Source organism: Carassius gibelio, chromosome A7 (assembly GCF_023724105.1).
Source record: "Carassius gibelio isolate Cgi1373 ecotype wild population from Czech Republic chromosome A7, carGib1.2-hapl.c, whole genome shotgun sequence".
In the NCBI taxonomy this organism is placed as follows: domain Eukaryota; kingdom Metazoa; phylum Chordata; class Actinopteri; order Cypriniformes; family Cyprinidae; genus Carassius; species Carassius gibelio.
The window spans coordinates 33,938,185-33,954,150 of NC_068377.1; the positions used below are offsets into that span (position 1 = coordinate 33,938,185).

A 15,966-nucleotide genomic window follows, 5' to 3' on the forward strand; every position below is an offset into this window, starting at 1 on the left:
AAATTGCCACATTAAAATATGTTAGAACCCAAAGGCTTTTTCCTCAGCTGATTGCTAGCCAGCAAGGCACTATTGTGGATAGGGCTGATATTCAAATGCTATTAGAATAAACTCTATTAGAATTCAATGTACTTTGCCTCAAAAGCAAAAGACAGGACATATCCAGCCGTCACAATGAGTCAAAACTAGGTTATGCTACAAATCTCTGAAGTGCCGTTATCAACAATAGATGGCCTAAACACAATGAACAGAAAAGACTTGATTTGACAAGGTTCTTATATTTATTTTATACTTAATCTAAACATCCATTTGAATATGTCGTTTGCAAATATCTGTGGTACTGCAAAGAGGCAAGAGAATCCACATCGAAATTGACGTCAAAAAGATTTGGTGTCGCATAAACAAACATCTCAGAGAAACAGCCCCTGGTATAACATAGAACAGTTTAGCTACAGACAACAACATGAAATTGTTAACTTCAGATGCAATGGCATTGATATTTATCAAACGCTATGAAGACTGCGAAACGTTAATTCAAACAGGTGTCATTTTAGGATCTCGGAGACCAAGAACCTGCAGTTTAGTTCTAGTTTTACCACATTCAGTTTTGGCAGCACGGTTACAGACTGGACTCGGGCCGGGATATTAGACACACCCTGTATTAATAGTGAGCCGCAAAGTGCTCATTTTAAGATACTGTGTGATATTTATGTTCTCTCCTGGCTGACCCTTTTCTAAAGAGTACATCACAGAAGAACTATTGTGTGTCGAAAAAGAAATCAAAACACATATAAAGGAAAATAAGTTAACAGGTTGACAAGAATAGAAATTTACAGTATATACAATCAGGTACGATGAAAATATATCAACGTTTTAGTATTCTTAAGGTTCCATGTTGCCTGCTCAAGAACTATAGACCGTCAAATCAAAGTTGCAGGAACAAAAAAAAAAAAAAAAAAAGTAAGAGAAAAAGATGCATCTGCAAAATAATCGAAATCTAATAAGGCATTCCTCATAAAACCCCAGCTGTTAAAGCAGAGCAGAACCGAAGAGCAGCCGTCTTGAAAAGATAATATATCAACAGCACTAAACATGACAGGCACCCATACTTCACCTTCAAAATGAAACGAAATAAATAAAAATATATTCATATTTGTGTGTATATATGCTTATAAAATGAAACACTGAAAATCATAATTTCTCAAAATTAGAGCCGCCACACCGAAGGCAACATTCTGCTTTCGCCATCATTTTATAGGAATCTTTTTTTGTCTTTGTAGAATAATTCTGTACACTATATACTGTACCAGTAAACAAAATGTAAAAGTTTGTTTTTAAATATTTTTTACTTTTTTTTTTTTATGTATACTCAGTGTATCGAAAAAAAGTGTTGCAGGCACTTAAAGTCCATCTCCGACGTGTTGGTGTTTTTACAGTGGAGCGCCGACGCGGGGAAAAGGGCTTGTTTGGTTATTCCTGGATTGTGTTGGATTCTGCTGAGAGCCGTCGCACCGGTCTCAGCCGAGGATGTCCAAGTAGACAGGCGTGGCTTTTCCCAGAGCATAAAGAACTTTCTGAATGTCTTTGATGTTCAGTCGTTGTTGCGGCTCTCTTTGCCAGCAGCCTAACATGAGGTCGTACACTTCCTTAGGACACAGACGAGGCCTGTCTAGAACCCGACCTTGAGTAATGCATTCAATGACCTGCAAAAAAAAAAAAAGAGAGCAAATGTATGAAATTGATTTAGAGGTAGTGTGTTTACTTTTTAATGCTATTTCAGTCAAATATAAATAACGTTGCACTTTGTGACTCTGTTTGAGCTTCCTGACCAATCTGATACAGAAACGTTGGTTGAAATAACGGTGAGATTTTAACTCTGTTTGTCCCGTTCCCATAATTCACTCATAACAAACTCCCATTTGATCAATATAAGCATTCTAATCTAAAATATTACACATCAAAAATAAACAGCATAAAGTTATTCTGTTATAGTTATTTCTAATCTTTTATTATTTCTAATAAAACTTTCTAATGGTGGTGTATTGTTTCAAATTATTTTTAATTGGACTGAACTCTTATTAAAAATTTAATTAAAATATAAAATAAAAAAATAAGAGGTATACAAATGGTTAAGATGTAATTACTTTATATTGAAATATATTTAAAACTAATTTATTAAAACAAATTGTCACCACACACATATGTAGAGAGACTTATGTGTAAATTTAATCGAAATTGAGATTTATGCATCATCTGAAAGCTGAATAAATATGCCTTCCATTGATGTGTGGTTTATTACGATTGGACAATATTTGGCCGAGATACAACTATTTGAAAATCTGGAATCTGAGGGTGCAAAATAAATAAATAAATAAAGAAATAAAAATGCTGAGAATTTCTCCAAATGGATTCTTAGCAATGCATATTACCAATAATCAAAAATTAAGTTTTGATATATTTAAGGTAGGTAATTTACTAAATATTTTCATGGAACATGATCTTTACTTAATAACCTAATGATTTTTTGGCATAAAAGAAAAAAAAATATTTTGACCCATACATTTTTATTTATTTTTTTGTTTTTTGGCTATAGCTAAAAATATACCCCAGCAAAGTTTGGTTTTGTGGTCCAGGGTCACATATGAGCTTGTCATAATGCAAAATGGAACTGACAGATCCACAAAAAGGGAATATACAACTTCCTTTGCACTTTTTTTTTTCATTTTATTTTTAAATATACAATCTTTGGACCTTTTCTTCCTTTTATTTAATGCTCATGTCAGTGCACATATGATGCCTTAAAATACAGTCCAGTAAACTGATCACGAGTTTTTCCAACATAACTGTGTGTGTGGCGAGATGTGAGCTGCTAACCTGATCTCTGACAGCATGACACCCCGCCTGTAGAGATCACACTCACTTTCTAAAAATGTCATATTCACACTGACGTTCTAACAATGGCTCCATCTCTTTTTGCGAACATTTACCTCATTATTAGATAACTGATACCATGGCTGTTTCCCATAGGTGAAGATCTCCCACATAATGACTCCGAAGCTCCATACATCGCTCTCTGTGGAGAACTTCCTGTACATGATGCTCTCCGGAGGCATCCAGCGTATGGGCAGCATGGTGTAACCTCCCACCTAGAAGACAGATTAACCATCAGGCATTGCTCACAAAACATATTACGCAGTATGGAGGACATTTCCCTTTCTTTGTAAACAAGCAAACAGCTTAGTCTACTGATTTGAATTGAAAATATGCATACATGACACCCGACAGAGGCTGTCACAGCTTACTTTTCTTGTTTTCTTTTTTAATGCAGCACTTAATTTTAATTCAAGAAATACTGTATATATATAATCCTGAAATATAAATTTTATATTTTAAGGCTGACATCCATGTATTAAGTTGATACACTTTCTGCAGACGTTGTGAATTGCGTTATCAATGTGCTCTGGGAGATCATGTGCTTAACTGTTTTTAGAGGCTGACTTTGAAGAAAAAACAGCATTGCAAAACATTTTCTATCAAAAAAAAAAAAAAGTTTTTGAAGCTGAAATTAATTACAAAAATTGAACTGTAATGAAAGTGTGTATGTGTGTGGCAGTTCAGTGAATTCTGCTGCCACTGCGTATGATACACAGACCCCAATGAGGATATGAAAGAGCATGTACACCAGCAAGAATGAATAATGTAAATATAAACTACTGTTCAAAAGAAAGAATTTAATACTTATATTCAAAGATGCAATGATGCATTCTTAATTCATGGATGCATTAAACTGATAAAAAATGACAGTAATGACTTTTAAATGGTTAGAGATAAAATGTATTTCAAATAAATGTTCTTAATCTTTCTATTCATCAAGTATCTTGTAAAACATTTATCGATGTTACCACAAAAATATTAAGTAGCAGCTATTTTTAACATTGAAATATTTATTTTAACACCTAATCAGCGTATTAGAATGATTTCTAAAGGATCATGTGACACGGAAGTCTGGAGTTATTATGCTAATTTATCATTTAATTTAATATTTAAATATTAATATAGAAAACAGTTAAAGTTGTAATAATTCTGTACTTCACAATATTACAGTTTTTACTTTATTTTTGATCAAACCAATGCAGCCTTCATGAACATAGGAGACTTTTTTTTAAAAACTATAAAAAAAAATTTACCAACCCCAAACTCTTGAATGGGTGAGTATTTACACTAGAGCTGTCAATAGATTAAAAATAATAATAATTAAAAAATTAGTGGCACATTTTTTTCTAATTAATCAAGATTGATCACATACAATATATTTATATTTTCATAATTTTACATTGAATCCCCAAATTAATGCATAAATAACATGATGTTGTATTTTAAATAAGTTTGATGACATCTTTTAACTACGTTGCATATTATTCATGAAGACCATTATCACTGATACCAGTATTGCTATTGATACTAACTGCATTTCCCCTCAGTTCAAGCCATTAATTATAACCATTCAACATTTATCAAGCCAAAGAATGGCAGGTAAATTTACCTTTTGGCATTTAATTTTACCTATTGTACCAAATGGCACTTTGAGAGAAGAAGCAGTGCTTCAAACCATAAAAATATAACCAGTAAATATTTATCACTCAAAGTGTTTAAAACCCCAAAATTGTATATATATATATATATATATATATATATATATATATATATATATATATATATATAGTTGTATATTTAGAGCTTTCCAACTACATTCACTTCAGCCATAGTTGACTGATCATGAAAGCAGCCAATAGAAAGTTGTTCTTCACAGCACGTGTGTGTATCGTAATGGGATTCTTCTATAATATAATTTATAAGAACAGAATTCTTATAAGAACAGTACATAACACATTGATGATCCTGACCCACTCTGTAAAATGCTTTGAGTGTGAGAATTGACTAAACAATAATTTGTTAATTGTGCATGCACTCAGTTTCGATTAAAACGGCTTATTCTCAAATCTATTTCTTATTCACATCAATTCCACTTCATTCATCATGCTGTGCCAGCATGAAATGTTCAAGAGACTACCGGGTATTGCTGGAGCCCTTCCAGCTCGGCGTGGAATTGTCTTTGTAATTACTATTCCCTGTGTTGTGTGCCGTTACATTGATCCTACTTCCGGCTGGGAGAGAGCAGACTAATGGAAGTCTACCTCCACGTAAGAAATTAGCCAATTTCCTGTGACTACTGTCTGCTGCATATAGTCAATATCTTATCGAAACCTTTTCAGGTTGTGTTCTTTAAATGAGTTTGTGTTTATTGGTATTTTAGCTGCTCCTATTGCAAGTGACAGTTGGGAGAAGATACCCATTCTGACACAACACTGACATGTCTGTGACATATTTATAACATTTAGTATATACTGTATGAAAGATTCGATTAGATTACGATTATCACTTTCAGTATCTGAAAGTCTACAGACAGTCATAGTTATGGTTTTTCTTTTTTCCTCAGCATTACTTCTGTTTGATTATTACTGGTGACAACATAGACAGTGGCGGGTTTAATAGGCTGCATTCACGCTAATGCACAAGTCTATTTCGACATACTGTATCAGCTGTTTTGTCCTGTTCTGTCAATTTCATGTCATAAAAGTATTTGGAGATGCAAGTGCTTCAGGATGAAGAAACACAAAGTGCACATGAAAGTCTGTCAGTATGTGAGTTTCGTGCATCTTATATTTACTGCATTCCAAGCGGCATCAATGAAAGCAAATCTAAAGTATAAAACTGAAATAACGGCGGGTGGAAGCACACACTGTCAAGCAATGCACACATATCTCACATCCTGCAATGAAGCCCACCACGATTGTCTCTAGTGCATATGCACCACATGCAGGAAAAAACAAGCTCAGAATAGATTCTGAAATATTTAGAATTGTTTCAGAACTGCTGAAGAGAGGATCGCGATGCATCACAGAATCTATTTTTTTCTCCTGCCATAGTAACTACACAGCTATTACACAGTAATCATTGCCCTGCGTCTCATGTAAACTCTAATATGTTCTCTTTTAAGTATATAAGGCTGCAACATCTTTAATTGAGTATCCTAGTGAGAGATGTAGTGAAATAAAAAGCATGAGATATGCTTCTCATATCTGCAGTACCCCTGCTGTGAAACCATCTCATTTGTGATATTAGATTTTTGTTGTTGTTGTTTTTGCATGAAACAAAATCTAAATGTATTAGATGAATATGTGTTTTACAAAAAAATACACCTGAAAGCATAGATAACTTAAAACATCAATATGTTCTGCCAACTTTTGTAATCAGTACGTTTTATCTATAGTATAAAGCTTTGAAGTCAGTGTCTTGCACAGTTGTTCCCCAGCATTGAATTGAGACTGACTAATTAACAAATCAAACATAAATTGAGGTAGCAAACAAGATGCCAATAAGAAGAATTAAAAATGCATCGAATTGTCAGGAATTCATATAACTCTATTAATATAAAACAATGTGAATTCTGTTTGAACAGTGACCTACAGCTTCAAATGGTATTAGAGTTACTGGATATATTCAAGTGAACTGCTAATTTAAGTTGAGTAACACTAATCTTAATAATGGACTTCCACGAGAGAGACACACACACATGGCCCTTAAATAATGTAAATTACTTTCAAATCCCTGATTAAGACGAGCAACTAAAATTGGTTAAACAGTCATTCAGACCACTATCCACTGTATCACCTTGGGCTTTGTCGTTGAGACTGGAGCAATTAGCTTGACGGTTTGAAAATGGATAAGCCCATTAGGCAATAAAAGACTGAAAGTGGAATTTGATGAATCTTTTTCTGTTCTGTCAGTGTGGTGTGGGTTTTAGGAAGAAGGCAACATGTTTTTTTTTTTCTTTATTTTGGTAGATTGTAAACTGGATTACGGGTTAGTCTGTGGCTCGGTGGTAGAGGGCTAGATTGGATTATGGGTATGAAGAGCAAAGCAGCATGGTGGAGAATGGATTACAGCCCCACTAGAGCTACTCTCTGGGCATTTACTCTTTTTCAACAGGAGAAGCAGATCTATGCATCCATGACCGATAACAGATTTCGCCAACCTTTTACAACACTTGGCTGAATCTCAAGTAAAAACGGACCTTTTGAGAGTTCAGAAAGAAAACCTTGTCAATGTGATGACATTTCATGTGTATTTACAGGGTGTTAAAAACCAAAATGTTTTTATAGCACTTGTTTATAGCGTGTAATCGGCTATCGGTGGTGAAGAAAACCCACGACGACATCTAAGACAATCCGCAGCGTGTTTGCAGGATCTAGGATCTGTGTTGTGACTTTCCCCTGAATCTGTTTTCTGTACAACCATCACTGCCTCTAAACAGAGTTATCAAAGACATCTCATGCAAAAAGCTACTCGGCGGGCCATTGGGTGACAGGATGTCGATGTGCCACTTATAACATCTTGACGAAGGCGGTTGAATTGGTCACTGATGAAAGTACCTCAATCGCTCTTCCAGTCATGCTCCATTCCTGTGGCCAGACGCTCGAGCCCCAGAGGACAACAAACGTCAATATGACTCGCCATGTGTGGATTACGTGCTTGGCAGGATCCGCTATTTATAATCACTTGACACAGTGAACGTGTCCAATGCGGTAATAATTTCGTAATCTCTCTGCTTTGTCAATATTGCAGACTGCGCGTAAGTGTGTGTATGTGTGGCTGATAAAGATGTTTCTGGCCTTTAGCTTATGACTGGCTTGAATACAAAAACCCTCCACAAACCAGTTTCTCAGTGGAATATTTTGAAGTCCTTGGCATTTAACTCGATTGAATATCTTACTGTTTTTAGTACAAATAAAGGATAATATTTATATATATATTTATTGATTGGGAATGTAAATGTAAAATAACCACAGATTTAATGATGCGTCTTGGACATTTTGACCTAGAGAGGACTTTTCATTTTCAAAAAATGTTGATAGTTTTTGTACTTTTCCCCATCATGTTAAAAAATGACTGGCCTACGAAAAAAACAAACAAAAAAAAAAACAACCTTTAATCAGTTCTTTTTGGAATGGAGTGATCTGGGATTATACAGTTTTGAGTGTGTGTTGCCAAAGTTATATATAAATAATTATTTTTTCACCCAACAACTGGGGTGCATAAGCCTATGAGGCAATGAGGCCTGCAATCAACCAATTCCAACAAGAAATGCATATCTGGGGCAATTGAAAGCAATCAAGTTAACAAAAAGATTAAATCCAATGTCATAATGTTGGCTACCACAGAAAATTATTGAATCTAATCCATTAACTGAAAAAAAGTTAATATTATGGTATTAGTCTGGCATTTACAATGGAAGTAAACAGGGTTACGCAATAAATATTAAAATATATGTAAAAAAATAAACATCCCGTTAACGTCAGACTGGTGTGATAAAATCACTTGCAATCCTTGCATTTGCAAAGTTATACTACAGTACAATAAATCTATTTGTGCCAGAATTTTTCCACCAGTTTTATCCACACAGTGAAAGTCAATAGGTTCCTTAATAAAATTGGACCCGAGTGACTTTCACTGTATGTACAAAAATACTTTCAAATATCATTAGGGTGAATAAAAAATGTATTTTCGTTCACTATAATGGACCCTTTTACTTCAGTTGAAAGTGCCTTACTTGATTGTAATTTTTCTTTTACTTAAAACCTGAAAGTTGAAAATAAAATATCTATTTTTTTATAATTGACCCTTTTTTACCACAAAAAAATGTAGTTAATTAAACTTACTCTGTAGTAATCTGAGCTGTAGATGTCTCTGGACATCCCGAAGTCGCCGATTTTCACGAGCAGGCCGTTACCCACGAGGCAGTTGCGGGTGGCCAGGTCACGGTGCACGAAATGCTGCGAGGACAGGTAGACCATGCCTGCCGCTATCTGTGTAGCGATATGAAACATCTGCGAGAGACCAAGTTCCCCATTAGGCTGCATCGGTTGGCCGTCAACGAGGATCATGGCGTCTGGACCATGGGCTCTGAAACATGGGGAGAAAGGCGCATTGGTTACACTTGTTAGTCTTGGCAGTAATTGTCCTTCACTTCTAAGCTTTGTCCAGGTTTGCAGTTACTTGCGTTTAGGATCTGAGCAGGGAAAATTGATTATGGATCAATGTGAAAGGGCACAGGGTCGAAGTGGTCAAACGCACTGCCTTATTGCCCCATAAAATAATTCCCCCCCTAATCCTTTAATCCTGTAAAGCTGTCTAATTTGAAGTGAGTAAGTCAAGGCAAAGAAAAATGTGCTTTAACTGCTTGGTGAAATAAAATCGCCAATTCAGTTAACTTTTTTCGATTATCTCTTCACTCTGGGAAAAAGATTTTTGTCCGATTGTGGCAGCATTTGCATAAGGTGGGTATTCAATAGGGCTCGACTGTAATGTGTGCATCTCTTCTGGTCAGTGCCTCTTCAGCAGCGTGCTCTTGTATTTGAAGAGCTAAAAATCAGAGAGCTAACAATCCCAGCGGCAGTGCTGCTTTAGATTGCAACAGGCTGGATCCGGAAAAACTAACTAAAACAAAACAACAACAACAACAACAAAAAACATTCATTTTCTTTAATCTGAACAGAGATCAGTTTCCATAGAAATGTGAACCCTACCAAATATGCACAGCAGTCTCCCTACGTTCCAAGAAAAACTTGTGTTGTATTTTAACAGTGTGCACTGTGCAGTAAACTTGAACTATATTACAGTTTATATGTACACCACCGTTGTTTAGGGTCTGTCAGATTAAAAAAAAAAAAAAAGTTGTATGGTCATAAAAGCTGCTTTTCTTTAATCAAAAATACAGTAAATACAGCAGTATTGTGAAATGTTATCATAATTCATAATAACTGTTTTTGGTTTAAATATATTTAAAATTTTTATTTATTCCTGTGATGCCAAGCTGAATTTTCAGCATCATTCCTCCAGTCTTCAGTGTCACATGATCCTCCAGAAATCAGTCTAATATGCTGATTTGCTGCTCAAGAAACATTTTTTTTTATTATTACCAATGTTGTATACAGTTGTGCTGCTTAATATTATTGTGGAGACCGTGACTTATCTTTAAGATTTATTTTAAATATAATTTTTGTCTTTACTGTCACTTTTGATTAATGCTTCCTTGTTGAAAAAGTATTATAATATAAAAAATCTAACTTAATAAAAATTATACTGACCCCAAACTTTTAAACTAGTGTATAATGAACAACTTGCTTTGCTTTTATAATATATCAATTTATGATTCAATTACATATGATCTTTACCGAGTATGTACATTTTAAATATTTTTTGATTCTAATCAAAGTTTGCGAGATATGAACCAAACCACAAGTTGAGATTGAACTGTTTATTACTTAACTAAAAATTGCTGAAGAGTATTTCTTAAAATGTCTATAGATTAAATGATGGGGGGGTCCTAACCATGGCTGCTGAAAAACTAAGCTTTACACTGTTGTGCACTCTTCTACAAATGATATATTCTGACCTGTCTAATATGATATAAATCATTTTGCCATCCATGAAAATCAACAAGACATGTATCATTGAAGCTTTTCTAAAAAATAATTTCATCTTTTTTTTTTTTTTTTTTTGAAATGCAAGTCTGGCCATCTGCATAAGTGAAACAATTCTCTCACTAAACAAAAGAATAATTTATTATAATCACAAATCACTTTGCTCCCAGAAGACAACCATCTCACTGCAGTACTCTATCTGCCTTTATATTTTCACAGTTCTCCCCTGCAAATTATGATTCACATGGCCCCAATCCACCTTGGGACATGCATGCAGTGAAGTTCAATCACATGCTGCCATTTTGAAATAGAATCTTGTGTCTCAAAACAAGACATATCTAATACCTACATGGGCAGATGTCTACATAAACAACATTGAAACTGACATGACTTTTCATAGTTGGATTGATTTGAGGAGCAGTAACCTTATGACTCATAGCTGAAATGATACAATTCTTCATATGCATATTTTAAATCATACTGTATAACTACTTCCGTAAATCTTTCAGTTACCTTTAATATCTGAATGACTTCTGCTAAACAGTTATGATATGAAATGGAGTACAAAAAAATAAAATAAAAATCTTCAGAAGAGAACTCAATAATGTTTGAATTTGCTTACAGATCAAATTATCTGAGATATTATGCGCAATTCTCCATGTTTCCATTTTTATTTATGCTAAAGGATTTTAAGAAAGACATATTTTAGACAAAGTTAATTCTACAATAACAATAACAGAGCTCAATTAAGTTTACTGTGCTACCTGTGAGCAATAAAATTTTCCTCTGGTTGGCTCTATCCAACATATTAAAACATTTTCATTGCTTGTTGCAATGCATGATAACGTTACATCATTTATGAAGTAACGTTATCCCCCTTTTTTTTTTTTTTTTTTTTTGCCAAAATAAGGTATCTTAGGTGTTAGAATAATTTCACTTACTGCAATTTCAGACAGCTTTTGCTTAGGGAGTTCATAACATACTGTAGTCCTATAATTCCAGCCCAGACATTTTTGCACACTTATATTGGAATACTGAACATTTGGAATAATTAATCTATGACTCAAACAGTCATCTAATTCCAGACACCTTATTATTAGAGTTGAGCTCTTATTTTCCATCAAAATGTTAAAATTTACAACAGACAAATGACAGACAGCAACTAAAGCATCAGATGTGCTGAATGAAAATGCAAATACATTCTCTGCCATTAGGTGGCGCTTTTGCACAAGCAGAAATACAGTGTTAACCTACTTGCTACTGTAAACAATTCAGCAATCGATTTTATAAGGCATTATATGGAGATAACATAAAAAAGTCAACTAAATATTTCTGAAGAAAGTCAGTTTCCATTCATTCATAATGTTTCCCCCTTTAAACCAGTAAAAAAATTCTCCAACACCTTGCTCCTTGCTTCCAAGCAGATATTTCTGAGCAGGCACTGAGTGACAAGAAGAAAACACATGTATGCAAAGTCTGATGCGAAATAAAATTGTTTTGTTATCCTCTCCAGATATTCACTTTTCAAATATTTGATTATTTTTTTAAGATTTAACATTAAAATTACTCCCTTTCACCACTTTTCTCGCACATCCCTAATCCATATGAAGCATATGTGATGCAAACATCACAATGTATCAGTTTGTAAATCATGTGCTGTAGTAAAAGATTTTTGAGGTCATAACATAGTATCGTGCAGGAACTGCATGAAAGTTATTTAATAATCAATAATCTGCCCTTGTAATCATAATTTGTGTGATAAAGAATACAAGTTGTGGGTTTACTATCTCTAGTGTTCATTTCAGCAGGAAACAGCAGTGAGTGGTATTTATAGTTACATTTTTAGAGGCACGCTTTTCCAAGGAGACTTTGCTGTGTAAATCCCAATATAAAAATACCTCAGAAACTTATTGAGGTCTCCATGCTTCATGTACTCAAACACCATGATGAGAGGGTCGCCATCCACGCACACGCCGTAGAACGTCACGATGTGCTCGTGCTGGAGGTTGGTGAGGAGCTCGGCCTCCCTTTGAAAGTCTTTCCTGGCAGTCAGGGTCGGATCTTTGAGAGTCTGAGAAACAAAAAGCATGTTTACTCTTAGGAGGTGTACAGATGAAAACAAATGCATGGCGGAGAGCGGGATGCCACGTCTTTACTGAAGTACTGAAGTCCTCTAGGCAAGGAGAAATGAGACGGAGGTTAAACTAATATGCCTAATTGCATTTCAGGACGTCTGCCATCAATTGAAAAGAGATGAAAACATTCAACAAAAGGCCACAGCATGACTTGAAATGAACGAAAGTGCTTCAGTGACACGACTTGCATAAACTGTGTTCACTGAGGAGTTAAAATTAAACTATGAATACAAACAGTATACGTAATAAATACAAATGTAATGTCTCATTTTGTTGCACATTATTTGGGTTGTAATAAACCAGTCTAGCAGAGGTTGGATATTTCTGAATATTTGCAATATTTTCCAGTGGTGTTTGTAATTGTATTTCCTGACACAGCATTAAAAAAAAACACAACCATTTAATGTTCCCGGGAACTTTAAAGTGCTTCCTAGAATTTTCACTGTGAGTCCTGCTCCTTCCAATTAAATGATAACTTGACCTGAATGGCACATGATGCAATTTGATTTTAATTATAGAATTGCCCTGATCTCTCCGACACAAGCAGAGGGAGGCATCGAGAGAGAATGGTGTATATGACAGATGGTGGATCGCTCATTTTCGTCAGGGAAAGCGTTAGTGCCATGCCACTCAACACAGTCCTGACGTGCTGGCTTTCTGCTGCAGCATCCTGCAAGATATCCTCATGACACCAGAGTATTTTCACAGCATCTTCAGTTATCTTTATGATGTAAAAGTTTCAGTCGCTCTGGTGAGGCAGTTCATTCGATTAGAGGAGGAAGTTCAAGATGTGGAGAGCGCTTTCCGATGGTTAAATTATATTATTGGCCTTAATATGTCTTTCTAGACCTGTTCTCAACTGTTTTTTGCAAAAGGACCCATATATTACATTGGACATAAAGTGGAGAACCAATATCTGGAGAGTGCTTTCCAATGGTTAAATTATGTTATTGATGTTATACCAGTTCTTAGCTGTTTTTTTTTTTTCAAAAGGACCCACGCTAGAGACAAAAATAGTTTGTCATTCAAAAGTAAGGATTTTTGTATCTGCTTCATTCTTTGGACACATAACAAAAAAAACCATGTTTATCCTTGTCACCACACACACACACACAAACACACACACACACACACACAAACACACACACACACATATATATAGGTTAAAATTGAAAGCCTGAATGCACTGTAAGTTGCTTTGGATAAAAGCATCTGCTAAATGCATAAATAAATAAATATATATATATATATATGTGTGTGTGTGTGTGTGTTTGTGTGTGTGTATTTTGTTTTATTTTTTATTATTACATTTAGACCCAAACTTCTTTAGATTGTCTGAAATGAGAGCAGCAATGTGCATTTACTTTCATAATGCATATTCCTGGTAATAGAATGGAGTGCACAGAAGCAAAGCATAGCCAGAAGAAGGTGCTTTTAACTGCAAAAACATGCCTTACCTTCACAGCCACCAGCATCTTATCTTTGGTGGGGCTGAGGTTGTAACATTCGGCCAGAAACACCTTCCCAAAAGCCCCCTCGCCCAGCTCCCTCTTCAGAACAATGTCCCTCCGTTTAATATGCTGCACATCTAAAAGAGAAACACAGATAGAGAAAAGCATATTGTTATTAAATTTATGTTTTGTATGTCAAGGTCATGAGTTCACAATGGTGCAGCAAAAAGATACTACTGTGTTGTTTTAGTAATTCTATTATTGTACTAGTTTTGCATATATTCATATTTCGAATCAGCTTTGATATTTTCAGTTGCAATTACATTTTTAGTTGAAGTTTAATTTCACAATATTAATTTAAAAACTAATTCAAAATATTAATAAAAACTATAATAGGCTCTGAGTGATACCAAGTAGCCAAGGCAACATTTGTAATCCAGTTTAAGCTTTTAATTTAATTTAGTATTTTATTGTAGCTTTATTTAATGTAATGTTGTTGTACAGTATGTCTTGGTTTCCCCAGAACATGTGTTTGGAATCTGTCGGTGAATCTCATCAACTTCCATAATATACGATCAAACAATGACGAGAGAGGTCCAGGCATAAAATTATCCAAATAATATCATCATAAGAGTGAATGTCCCTCAGGAACAGGTGGCAAAAATGAGTGCAGAAACCCAAGCCAAATTAAATATGAGTGACAGGTTATCTGTATGCGCCCGTTTTGCGTGGTGTGTTTATGCATACTTGTACAAGTGTAAATAAAGGCTTCAATCGAGAGTTGTTTGCATTGTGTAAAAGGTCAGTTCTTGTGCAGATGGTGTTGTAGAATTGCTGCTTGCAGTTACAGCTGGATGTTTTTTGGGTGTTTTTTGTCTTCTCCGAGTTCTCTTTTTCAAAACAAAATGAGTGTGATGCAAATGAGAGTCAGTTGTAAAAGGTCTCTTTTTGCCATCTGTTGGGAACTCACCTGGGACTTGTAATGCTTTGCCATCAATGTTCATTGTCATTTCCAATTATTTTTGTGAATTTAAAGTAGCTTAAAAGCAAAAATGCTAAAAAAAAATAATAATAAAAAAATAAAAAATAATGCTACAAATATGACTCTACACAAACATAACAGCTTCTCTTTTCCTACATCTAATTATTTAGCTATCTACTCATTAGCCTCTACCAAACAGTAAATATAAGTTTCTAAATGAATCAACTGACACCACAGGCTATTAATTCATGTGCATGATGTAAACATATTATATACCCTGTTATAATGCTGTCAGATCAAAAATAACCGTTAGCTCTATGCATGTCCAAAACAAAATGGTTTGTTGTACTGGATCAAATTCTACTGGTTGCTATGGTGAAGCCAATTTATATTATGCTTGGGTCATTGGGTAAAAAATGCTATTCTGAGGCAAAACAGTGTGTTTTGCAATTAAAGATAATAAATATTCCTGTTCATATCAAGTTTTTATAAACCAGCATATTTTGGGTAAACAAACGTACACTCTCAGAAATAAAGTCTAATATGTGCTCTTTAGATATTAATATGTACCTTTTATGTATTAATAAGATACAAAAGTACCATCTGAAAAGGTAGCAACCCAGCAGCTTTTTTTTTTTTTTTTTCTTAGTGTACATCCATGGAGAAAACCAAAATGGCAAAGTGAAGTATGTTTGTATATATAATGCATTATAAAAGTAGTCATATAATGCCTTCTAATGCACCTACTAGGTTGAATGTGTTTTTATAGCCTTTAGCTGTAACCAGAGTTAATATAATCTAATCATTTATAATACAATAATTGTAATACTTATAAATGCATATTTATTGTAAAG

At 34.5% G+C, this 15,966-nt stretch overlaps 1 protein-coding gene across 2 annotated transcripts in view; it reads right to left on the bottom strand.

Annotated features, from left to right (window-relative positions):
• Nucleotides 1–258: 258 nt before the first annotated feature.
• The window catches only part of LOC128017335 (NT-3 growth factor receptor-like), a 90,403-nt gene continuing 74,695 nt past the window's right edge, over nucleotides 259–15,966 (bottom strand). For both annotated transcript variants that reach the window (XM_052602686.1, XM_052602685.1), the window contains 5 exons: nucleotides 14,137–14,267; nucleotides 12,443–12,615; nucleotides 8,781–9,024; nucleotides 2,988–3,146; nucleotides 259–1,703 (listed from right to left, as the gene is read on the bottom strand). In XM_052602686.1, coding sequence (XP_052458646.1) covers nucleotides 1,518–1,703; nucleotides 2,988–3,146; nucleotides 8,781–9,024; nucleotides 12,443–12,615; nucleotides 14,137–14,267 — 893 coding nt within the window. In that variant the 3' untranslated portion in view covers nucleotides 259–1,517. The remainder of the gene's footprint in view (nucleotides 1,704–2,987; nucleotides 3,147–8,780; nucleotides 9,025–12,442; nucleotides 12,616–14,136; nucleotides 14,268–15,966) is intronic.